Source organism: Myotis nattereri (genome assembly GCF_964212035.1).
Source record: "Myotis nattereri genome assembly, chromosome: 11".
Lineage (NCBI taxonomy): Eukaryota > Metazoa > Chordata > Mammalia > Chiroptera > Vespertilionidae > Myotis > Myotis nattereri.
Window position 1 is genome coordinate 12479607 of NC_138086.1, and position 12752 is coordinate 12492358.

At 38.2% G+C, this 12752-nt stretch overlaps 1 protein-coding gene across 2 annotated transcripts in view; it reads left to right on the forward strand.

The window, feature by feature from the left end:
• The window catches only part of CFTR (CF transmembrane conductance regulator), a gene marked incomplete at both ends in the record, with an annotated part of 201521 nt that overhangs the window by 156339 nt on the left and 32430 nt on the right, over positions 1-12752 (forward strand). For both annotated transcript variants that reach the window (XM_081102067.1, XM_081102066.1), the window contains one exon: positions 10082-10333. In XM_081102067.1, the coding sequence (XP_080958193.1) occupies positions 10082-10333 (252 nt within the window). The remainder of the gene's footprint in view (positions 1-10081; positions 10334-12752) is intronic.

Consider the following 12752-nt stretch of genomic DNA (forward strand, 5'->3'; position numbering starts at 1 on the left):
TAGAGAAGCATTGATCAGACCAGAGTCTCATGAATATATTTTGTGCAGAGCCTTTTTTCATGATACGCATCAAACCTCAGAGGGAAGGCAGGGAAGGGTGGGGGTAAGGGGGAGAGATCAACCAAAGGACTTGTATGCATGCATATAAGCCTAACCAATGGACACAGACACCAGAGGGGTGAGGGCATGAGTTGGGGGTGGAGTGAGGAGGGGCAATGGGGCGATAAGGACACATATGCAATACCTTAATCAAAAAAAAAAAATTTTAAAAGAGAGCAAATCCTGAGTTCTCCTTACAAGGAAAAAAACCCCATCTCTTAAAGGATCACACATTCATATCTGTAGTTTAGACTACTACCCTGCTCTCTAAACATACATCCAAGTAATGATTTGATACCTCCAAGTGTTCATAAAGCACAGTGATAGGTATCTCCCAGGAGACTTGACATTTTAGGCCATAAGTTCTTGGCCAGAAGAACTTATTTCTTCAAAATACACATAGAATATCTAGAGATGATTGAAAAAGAACGAGTGTCTATTCTATCTACTAATTTGTCTAGGTTTATTTAGCAGGTTGGAAAAAACTATGCGAACCTTGGCACCTTATGAATAATATACAGCAGGTTCTCAAATAACATTGTTTCATTCAATGTCATTTTGTTATAGCATTAATGAGATGCTGTAGGAACCTTAATTCTTACTTATATCAATTAGCTTATAGTAAAATTGGTTTCATTGTACATCCATTTGCTTAAAGTCACAATTGACAATGTTAAGTGAGGACTTACTATAGTATAATAGATTGTGAATCACCCTAGAAATTAAAAAATATTGTAATTTATCAGAGTTTAATAATTTCCACTATAAACTCCCATGTTAGGGGATTTCCAATTATTCAATTGATAACATTGTTTTAAAAACTGTTACTTCAATTAATTCTTCATTTTAGCACAAATTGTGTATAGTTCTCTCTATTCATATCAATTACATATCTTATACCATTCTGTAGATGGGATGAAAAGAGAAGTGTTTATTTGTTTTAACTCCATACATCAAATATTATATAGATTGTAGTTGTTATTGCTAATGCTATTTTATTAAATTTGTTGCATTCTTAATTAACAAAGTCAAGTACTGATTTATTCCCTATGGATTTACAAGATGCCTGTCAGTTTTAGTGCCATAAAGCTCTCTTTCTCCTATTCTTAGCTAGATAAGCATTATGTATCTTAAATAGGCAATGCATATCTAGATTTCTGCCTCCATGAGTGAATGAAAGAAAAATAAATGAATGAATAAATAAATAAGACCTAAAGGTTACAAAGGTGATGTATCAAGCCATCTGGTGACTGACAACTTGCCTATAATCACAGTCTTTGTTTGAATGAGGCAGTTGGCAGTTTATGTCTTTTTAGGGCTATCTGTTATATAGTGAGCATAACTACTACTATTTGTGATGCTTTAAACAATAAAATTAAATTAAAAAACAAAACAAAAGATCTGAGCATTTTATCCTGCTTCCTTAATTCTCTAACGACATCAGCAGGTAAACCATCGCTGTTGTGTTGTGTGTTCGTTATAACACAAGAGGAAGGAAACAATGAACAGAGAGGATTGTGCATCTGTAGGGCTCACATTTAGATTCCAGTTAATGGGGCAACAAAGTTTTTGCAAGATTGATGCAATCTGAAAAGAGTTTTCTGTCAATAGAAACTTATGTTTGTTTCTCCTTCGTCCTTTTATTGCCCATGTTTATTTTGGGTTTAGTAAAGGTCAAATGACTAAGAAACCTGCTGGGAAGAGAAAGGGAGAACCTGACTTTTCTTCATTGCTTCTGATGCCTAATTATCTGGTATTGAAAATAGTTTCTCTCCAGGCTGGGTGACTCAGTTGGTTTGAGTTTCATCCCATACACTGAACCTTTGTGAGTTTGATCCCCGGTCTGGGTGTGGGAGGCAACCAATTGATGTTTCTCTCTCACACTGATGTCTCTGTCTCTCTCACATTGATATATCTCTCTCTCCCTCCCTCTCTCTCTAAAATCAATAGACACATCCTCTGGTGAGGATTGAAAATGAAAGAAAGCCCTAACCAGTTTGGCTCAGTGAATAGAGCGTCGGTCTGCGAACTGAAAGGTCCCAGGTTCGATTCCGGTCAAGGGCATGTACCTTGGTTGTGGGCACATCCCCAGTAGGAGGTGCGCAGGAGGCAGCTGATCGATGTTTCTCTCTCATCGATGTTTCTAACTCTCTATCCCTCTCCCTTCCTCTCTGTAAAAAATCAATAAAATATATATTTTTAAAAATGAAAGAAAATAATTTCTGCTATAAGAATCTGAGAGGAGGGTTCATTTATCTTGTGTGTGTGTGTGTGTGTGTGTGTGCACGCGCGCATGCGTTTTGCCTCCTTTTAATGACCTCTTGATCATATCTTTATTTTTCCGTTCTCATGAGCCATTGTGGTATATTTTCCTCTCATGACCTCTATCCCAAGATTTCTTTCCATCTAACCATTCTCGTTCCATCCTGCAGAGTGGTTTTCTACTCTGTATTTCATTCTGGCCTTACACCCAAAACTTGAGAACTTAGACACGTCATTAACACCCTTGAGAGATTCACTTTTCTCGTTTGTAAGATGAAACAGTTTGGTTAGGAATTTTCTAAGATTCCTATCAGCTCTGATATTTTCTCTCTTCTGAACTCTTTTCATATGAAAGATTCCAACCATTGATTGGCACATCCCAGGCATTATTCTAGATCAGCCGTGGGCAAATTACGGCCCACGGGCCGGATGCGGCCCGTTTGAAATGAATAAAACTAAAAAAAAAAAGAAAGACCGTACCCTTTTATGTAATGACTAGGGGCCCGGTGCACGAAATTCGTGCACTGGGTGGGGGGGGGGGAGAGTGTCCCTCAGCCCAGCCTGCCCCCTCTCACATACTGGGAGCCCTCAGGCGTTGACCCCCATCACCCTCCGATCGCCTGATTGGCCCCTTGCCCAGGCCTGATGCCTCGGCCAGAGGTGTCAGGCTTGGACAGGGGACCCCCATCTAACCCCGATCACTGGCTCTGGCCCCCGCCCAGGCCTGAGGCCTCTGGCCCAGGAATCATGGCTGGGCAGGGGACCCCCATCTCCCTCTGATCGCTTGCTCCACCCCCCGCCCAAGCCTGACGCCTCTGACCCAGGCTTCAGGCCTGGGCAAGGGGACCATCATATCCCCCCAATCCCCAGCTCTGCCCCCCACCCAGGCCTGATGCCTCGGCCAGAGGAGTTGACCCTCATCACCCTCCGATCACCAATCACCAGATCAGCCCCTTGACCAGGCCTGAGGCCTCCGGCAGAGGTGTCAGGCCTGGGCAGGGGACCCCCAGCTCCCCGCAGTTGCAGGCTCCGCCCCTGCCCAGGCCTAACGCCTCTGGCCTAGGCTTCCGGCCCGGGCAGCGGGGACCTGCAGTGGCAACGGGGAGCGCCGCGATCGTGGGCTTCGCTTTAGGCCCAGGCAAGGGACCCCTAGCTCCTGGGACTGCCAGCTTCGACCGTGTCCAGCTCCCATCGCTGGCTCCACCCCTACTTCCTGCTATCACTGGCCAGGGCGGCAAAGGCGCCTGATTCTCCCATCATGGCTGGGGGGTAGGGCAAAGGCGGCCCCAGGGCCGCCTTTGCCCTGCCCCCCAGCTCTTAGCTCCCCCCTGGGTTTCCGATCACTATCAGTGGCAGGGGGCTTCTTCCTGCTTTCCCTTTCGCCTCCCTGCATTGTGCCTACATATGCAAATTAGCCGCCATCTTGTTGGCAGTTAACTGCCAATCTTAGTTGGCAGTTAATTTGCATATAGCCCTGATTAGCCAATGAAAAAGGTATCGCCGTATGCCAATTACCATTTTCCTCTTTTATTAGTGTAGATGTTTACTTTGAATTTATATTAGTTCACACAAACACTCCATCCATGCTTTTGTTCCGGCCCTCTGGTCCAGTTTAAGAACCCATTGTGGCCCTCGAGTCAAAAAGTTTGCCCACCCCTGTTCTAGATGCTCACAGGAAGCACACATATCTGCCACTCTCCCTAAGTGCGGAAGTCCGATGATTCGGGTGTTCACCTCTGCCATAGTCAGAGCTGATTGAAGAACTCGGAACCAGTTGATGTTCTCTGGTCCCGAGTTAGTCAGAGAAGCTTATGAGAACCCTAAGGGGTTGCTGGAGTGCCAAAAAGTTTGAAAACTTGTTGAGCTTTGTGCCTTCACTTTAACTTCCTGTGTTTAGATTTTATCATTTATAGCCAGAAGGAAGGGATTAGATCAGAGGTTCTCAACCTGGCAGCACATGAGGAATTATAAAATTTTAGATTACTCAAGGTCCTATAGGACCAAGTAAATCAGTTTTATTCATTGGGGGCAGGTGTCTATATTTTTTTAAAATTGTTTCAGGTGATTCTAATGTGTATCTGGACTTGTGAATCACTAGATTAGATGGCCTCTAATATTCATTTTAGTTCCGATTTTCTGAGTCATGGCAAAGGATCAGCAAACATTATTTCTGCTAAGGGTCAGAGATAGTAACTATTTTCAGCTCTGTGGGTTTTATGGTCTCTAGTTAACTTCCCAACTCTGCCTTTGTAGGGCAAAGCAAATGTGAACAAATGGTTATAGCTTATTTGGCCATTGAGCCACAGTTTTGCTGACTTGTGATCTATGGCATAGAATTTACTTTAGAATTGATGGACCATCAGCAAATCATTTTCATCCTAGATATTGACTAGTGGTAGATAGATAGATAGATAGATAGATATAAATTATCTACAAGACAAATAAAGGATGATGTTTAATTGCTTAATGACAGAGTTTGGGGAAGCCACAATATTTCAAAATTAAGCTTCTTTTCTAAAAAAGCCTGTTATTTACTGAAATAGTGAAAACCGTGACAAAATATTTTTTATAATATATTTTATTGATTTTTCACAGAGAGGAAGGGAGAGGAATAGAGTTAGAAACATGGATGAGAGAGAAACAGCAATCAACTGCCTCCTGCACACCCCCTACTGGGGATGTGCCCGCAACCAAGGTACATGCCCTTGACCAGAATTGAACCTGGGGCCCTTCAGTCCTCAGGCTGACGCTCTATCCACTGAGCCAAACCGGTGAGGGTGACAAAATATTTTGATATGTCATTTTACACTTGCTTCTTGAGCTTTTCTTTGAAATATTTTTAGTGGATAGCACAGACATCCAATTGCATTCACCAAGCACTTGCTGATGGCTTTTCATGTGCTTAAAAAAACAAAACAAAACACAAGATAGAGTGTAAGTAATCTCCAATTTGAATAGTAGATTTAATGAATGATGTCAGACAAAAGGGTAAATCTGAGTCTTCCTTTGCCTGTTGGCACACTTACCATGATTTAGCACCATGATTACTAAAGCTCTTAATTAATGAAAATAAGCATCAGCATATTTTTGATACCTTCATGTTTACTTAGAACAAGTATTTTGTTATTAGTTGTAATGGATTTTCTTTCTCTTATGTCAAACTTCTTGCAGTCAGAGAAAGTGACACTAACTTGCCCTGTGTTTTGCTACAGGTTAGAGTATATAAATCATTTGTGAGATAGCAAGTGGTAATAATTTACCAAGGGTTAGTTTATAGTATACTATAAGTAACTCACTTATGCTGTTAATGTTAATAATTCATAGGAATATGGTACTGACTTTTTACTCTAGGAGCACAAGTGATAGACACAGAAAACTAGACCAGAGTCTCATGAATATATTTTGTGCAGAGCCTTTTTTCATGATACGCATTTTCTCTTAAGTCCGTGTGCATAGCCTAAAGATTATACCAATGACTCTAATAGGGCGTTGGGTTTCAGGTGTGTTATGAGTGCGAAAAGCAGTTAGTTTGGGCCTACCCAGAGAAGCTGTGATTTAAAATATTTTAATACCTACTTTTACGTACTTCACATTCTAAAAATTTCTCTTGTAAAATGTGTGGTGTTTTTCACATAATGTAAGTTTTCAAGATGTTTCTCTTCACCTTTACTTCTGGGCAATCTTCCTATAATAACCAGTTATGAAATCTCTTTGCAGTATTGCTAGCCAGACATGAGGATTATAAAATAAATTTTCTATTGTCATGGCTTTTGGATGCCTGGGTTTCTAAACAACCAAAGGATAACAGGAACTAGAATATTTTTGTGAGGGAGAGAAATGTGGCTTCATGACTTATTCTAGAAAAGGTCTTTAAACCTTCTCGCCCCTCTTTGTCAACAAAAAGTGAAAAGGAAAACGAGGAATTATTTTCTTTTTCCACTTTGACATGTTCCTTATAAAGCAAGTTTGAGGTGAGGCTATGGAGCTACTTTTTTGTTAAAACTATCACACTCCCCATAGACCGTTCTCCTGTGCTTAGATTAGTAACTTTAAGTGTTACTATAAAGGTAATGAGACTCAGTTTTAAAGATTGATCTAGGATACTTTTTGGAGCATAGTAAATCCGAATAATGAAACCAAAAATTTTAAGCAGATGATTCTCAAGCAAAAGTCCCACCTTGTTTTGGCTAAACTCCAATTTTATAAAAATCTGTACAGATTATGTCACGTTTTCCTTTTCACAAGAAGAAAAGATTCAATGCTCGAGGCTCATTTTTGCTTCATCATTTACTTTTCATAATCTAAATGCTCCCACGTAAACTGGGGGTGGCTGCAATGTGACTGCTGTCGGCGGGCCAGACAGAGCCACCCCTCATTCCTCCTCTGGCAACGCTTTTCTGCGCACAGGAAGCAGCATCTGAAGGTTGGGAGTTTGCCAGTTATCAGTCACTCTCGATAATTGCCAAATCTGAATTTCCACCTAACTCCGACTGGACAATGGCACGGCCGTTTTCACATGTCGCCTGAAAATGTTAGTAGACATTCTAAATTAGAAAAAGGATTAAGTTAGGTTTAAAAGCTCAGTGGAAACAAATAGATGAAACTAAAAATAGTTTGGTATGTTGCAACTTCCTTCTAATCCAAATAGCAAAGTATATTTTCAGGTTGAGGAGCTCAGAGGTACAATTGCAACCTGGATTACCTACTTAACTGCTCACCACACTGCCATTCTCCCTACACAGACTACTTTCTGCTTGTGAGGTGGAACAATGAATTCATTTACCATTAATAAAGCTTTCTTAAGCTATGCATTAAATGGGGAAAATACAAGGAATGCTTTGAATAAAATTATTGTCATAGGCACAGTAGGTTTAACATGACATGAAGTCCCTGAAATATGAGCCACAGGCCCTATCATTTCAAAAGCCCTATACTTAATTATATATGCATAACTGATTCTGTTAAAAAGAAGAGCCCCTCAAATTACTTAAGTTTCAGGTTCCACAAAAACTAATTAAATACTAAGTAATACCTTGTACTTCAAGTAGAATGTGTACATTGGCGAGCAGGTGAAGTGCAGGCATGAGTTAGTAATTAATAATAATATCTGGCCACATTATCTAATTAGTGGTGGCATTTGCAAAGCTGACCATAATGCAGATGTCCGCCTTTGTCACCTTTCCTTCCCGTGAGAACATGTGCTAGCCCATGAATGAACGTCTGCTCCTATGCTGTGGATGAGTGCCCATCGTTCAGATGAACTTGTTCTTTTTCAGGTCAGGGTAACCAGGTCATGTTGTGGGCAACTGTAAGAGTCTGTCCTGGGGTCACTGTCAGCACCCAGACTGTATGAAAGATGAGAATTTGAAATTTTCATTTTCTAAATTTGATAGGGGTGTCCTACCTGCCACATTAGGCATTAGTAGTTTTGGGTCCACCCTCAAGGTGAGCCTCACTAATGGAGAATGTAATTTGTTGTGCACAAACACAGATCCCTACGCAAAAAATTACATACTTAATTCAGTGCTACCAAAATAGTGATTTTGGGTGTCATTTTTAAGTAACACTGCACATAATTTTTAGTAGTTTAGATAGCAAGCCTTAAATGTTTTATTGATTGTTTGGAAATATTAAAATGAAGGATTTTTGTTATATAGTGTTTTTCTTGGACATTCTAAAGCACTTAACAAAGACAAGTTTGGAATTCTTCATAGCACTGATATGTAGAAATGGCAACAGTTTCAACTATATTTTATAAAATTAAGCTAGATTTCTCTCAATTTCTCATTTCAAGAGAGTGATGTTGTTCTTATGCAGAATTAATAAGATATTTGAAATGTATTTGAACTATTTTTCCTGCAGTTCCATTTCAGTAGTAGTTACAATTATAATTTATCTTTCAGACTTTAAATAGACTAGCAGCTTTCTGTGAAAACTAATGAGAGTGAAATGCAAGAGTATATTTTAATTCAAAGTTATTAAAAAATAACAGAATCAGGATTTAACAGCCCCTGAAAGTCACCCATAATTTGAAATTTTAAAATATTACATGTGGGAGCAATAGTGATTATATGCTTTTGACATCCCCTTGAGTTATTTATGATGGATGTGGGCTTTGAATACATTTCACATCCATTAACAGTGGGTTTGGCTTAAAAGGAATCTGTTCTTGAATCTTAAACAATTGTTGAAGGTAATTCCAAAATGAAAGAAACTGAAGCACAGATTTACTAGATAAAAGAAAGAACTTCATAAACAGCAGGCTTGATCAATGGCATGTGGAAACAGGCAGACCATTAGGTGTGCTAAACTGGACCTTTGCATGTTCCATTGAGGATTAGTATCTAAATTCCTCAGCTTCATCTACCAGTCATCCCATACTAAAGATAATTTTTCCCAGTTAATTTTAACAATGAAAAATAGAAGTACTAGAAGCACATGCTACAAATGCATTTCTTCCCACCTATTTTTTTTTTTTTTGGCAAAAACATCATTTCTAATAAGCTAAGCCTTAACTATAAATAAAATAATACATTAACATTGTAAAGGAGAAGATAAATTATTGATGGAGTAAAGCCAGAATCAACAATTAGTTTTAAGGCAAGAAAAGCAATAAATTTCTGCTAGTAAGCTAATAAGACCTGGGAAGGGCCGATTCACATTATTTTATGTACTATTGTTATATTCCATATTGTTATTTTCATTTCATATGCGATCTGTATTTTAAAAATTATATTCCTGCCCTAGCTGGTTTGGCTCAGTGGATAGAGCATTAGACTGCAGACTGAAAGGTCCTGGGTTCAGTTCCAGTCAAGGGCCCATGCTCAGGTTGCAGGCTTGATCCCCAGTAGGGGGGCATGCAGGAGGCAGCCAATCAATGATACTCTCTCATCACTGATGTTTCTATCTCTCTCTTCCTCGCCCTCTCTGGAATCAATAAAAATATATTTTAAAAAATTATACTCCAAATTCCAATAAATCATAATTACTCATAGTTGAACTTTTATTTCTATGTACATTAAATATATACATTATTAAATGTTATATGAATAAGTTTATAAAGCAGACGCATATTCAATTTCAAATATAACCATTACACACAGCCATATTTTGCTCAGCAATGGAAATTAATCTTTAAAATGATTAAAATATAATTACTTAACTACAGATGTATGCCAATGACTTAAATTTTTTTAGGCCTTTTGTGAGGTTATTCAATATTTACTAAGCATCAAGAGTTCACTTACTACCCAGCTGACATATAGAATTGTGGGGAGTTATTAAGACACTTCAAGAGAAAAGCAAGAATCTTCTGTGCTAGTTTTGAGGTGTAACATTTTATTATAATGTACCAGTTGTACAACATTGTGCAGTGCTGCTCATAGTAGAAAATAGTTTTCTCCTTGACATATCTGTTCTCTTGAATATAGTTTGGCTATTTATGTGTGACTTGCATACCTAAGAATTAAGTGATCAGGAAAATAAACAGGTCTAGCCAAAGCCCATTTATATAGGTCCTAGTTAAATCTCTTTGACTAAGCTTTTAATTCTATTCAATTATTTCCTGTGAGTTCATGGTAAAACCTTCTGACAAATAACCACAAGTTGACTGGCTAGTGTTACATCCTCCAAGTTATTTTTTAGGAAACATCAAACTAGTTATGACATTGCCTGCAGCTCTAAAACAAATAAAAATAAAATATTGTAATTTTCATTTCAGATGCGATCTGTGAGCCGCGTCTTTAAGTTTATAGACATGCAAACAGAAGAAAGTATGTCCACCAAATCAAGAAAACCATCCAAGGATGGACAACTCTCGGAAGTTATGATTATTGAGAATCAGCATGCGAAGAAAGATGACATCTGGCCCTCAGGGGGCCAAATGATCGTCAAAGACCTCACAGCAAAATACATAGACAGCGAGAATGCCATATTAGAGAACATTTCCTTCTCCATAAGTCCTGGCCAGAGGGTGAGATTTCAACATTGCTTCCTTTTTTAGACCTGGATTCAGTAAGTTAATCTCAGTAGCCTAGAATGATGTGTTCGTAGAATGCGTTTGTAGCACCATTATTGTAGACTAGGATCCATACTGAACACATATATTTCAAGTTGTTATATGGAGCCATTATTTTTTCCATATGAAATTTCGTTTGCAGAATCCTGCATCTACATAATAGATTAATTTAAATATGATTCCACTTACAGAATATCTATTTGATTAGTAGGTTACTCAGTAAAGAAGTCATTAAATAGAACAAAATTATAACATTTTAGATTTTGTACCTCGTGACTATCTTCCATTTTCTGTAAGAGAAATATCTTGTTGATCTTATCTTAAATTTTACCTAATTTACACTCTGTCAAAGAAGTGGTACTTTTTTGCTATGCTTTTCCCCGTTTGTTTAGTTGGAGTTTTCATCAAGGTATAGATCAATGTTCCCCCAGTAATTTACTAAGCAAATTTTATTACTTAATGAGCAAAAATAACCATGCATTATTTTGAAACATTCCTTATGGATCCCAACACTGGGCTGAGCACATAGAAAGTACTCACATATTCTGATTCTGGAACTGGATCCTTGGAGAAAGAGATGGTCATTCTTTCTACATTTCATGTTCTATAAATGTGCTTTAATATTGTCTTCAAATCTCATATTCTGGGCCACTCCATAAATCTATACAGGAGTATTATATTGTTTTGATTGTTATCTTTTTATAAAAAAAACTGAGATAGAATACAAGAAAGCCATGTCTTATGAAAACTGAATTTAAAAACTTCATGTCTTTGTGGATTAATTTCAAATAGAAATTTTTAAAAAAATTATTGAGAGAATGGTCAGGAAAGTTTATTAGGCCTCCCTCACTATCACTAGCTAGGAAGAGACTGTTATCACTTGCTTTTTTCCATAGGTTTAGGAATATTTGATAATTTAATGCACGGGATGAAGTTTAGTTTAAAAAGAATATAGAATGAGCAAAAAGTCCCTGCATACCATTTTAAATGGCTTAAAATAGCACACTGGAAATTTTGACTCATCTTATTAAACTTATAGTTAAGATAAATAAATTCACATACTACTAAAATTAGCCTATTGTATTTCTTTTTTCAAGAAAATATGTTTTTATTGATTTCAGAGAGAGGAAGGGAGATGGTGGGAGAGAAAGAACATCAGTGATGAGAGAGAATCATCAATTGGCTGCACACCCCCTGACTGAGAATCTAATTGTGACCTCCTGGTTCATGCTGGTCGATGCTCAGCCACTGAACCACACTGGCTGGGCTATTATATTTCTTTATATTATAAATAATGAGTTTCTTCTTTTTTGATAGAAAACAATTTTAAATGGACATAAATGGGAAGACTTTAGTTTTTTGGTTTAATTTACCCCTGATTTTAGGATGAGGTTGTTTATGGCTATTTGTTTTATATTACAGCCTTCATAAAATCTCTGAGATTTTTGACATTTTTGCTTCATTGTTGAACTCTAAGAAATGTTTAAGTTATGCTTTGGAACTATGTAAAAGTAACTATTCCTCTTCGCTCCTCCCTCGCATTGAGAAAAGCATAATTATTTACTTACTTTGGCTTTATACATCAGGGAATGCAATCTGCAGCTCAGTGTCCCTGGAGTCACCAGGATGGATGCCCAAAGTACTGTCATCAAGTTATAAACAAGAGCAACAAATAGTTTTATATAAACCAGGGTGGAAAGCTGTGGTAAATGATTTGCTCTCCTTCCTCTTGACACCCTCCCTTCCCTTAGCTTTACCAGCGCTCACTTGCCCACTCAATTAAATTCAGCCAAGTTCTAGTAGTGACAGGATCTGCAGCATCCTCATTTCTGTACAGTTTCCCTGATGTGAGAGTAGTAATCAGAGATGCTTTAAAATGAGGAAGAAACAATATGCATAGGCATTTTATTTCCCCTGAACATATATATATACACACACATACGCACAGGCTATGTGTGTTCCATGACTATTCTTTGCAAGATGTTGTCTAAATGCTATGGGGGAATTAAAAAGTTCTCGCATGAGGCTATGGATCTTGCCATCCAAAGAGGGAAACTAATGTTTATTGGGTGGTTATCATGCCCTAGTCACTGTTTAACGACCTTTATTTGCTATCACATTTGACCTTATTATAACTCAAAAGGTAGATATTATTGCTCTTTTTGTGCACAGTGGAAGAAACTGAAGTTCAAAGAAGTAACTAAGGTAGCAGGGATCTAAAACCCAGGTCTATCTGACTGGAAAGATTTTTGTGGGTTTTTTTCCACAACTTGCCACTGCTTCTCTTAAAAGAAAGAGTAGAATAAGGGGATGGGGGAGGAGAGAAGAGAGAGAGAGAGAGAGAGAGAGAGAGAGAGAGAGAGAGAGAGAGAGA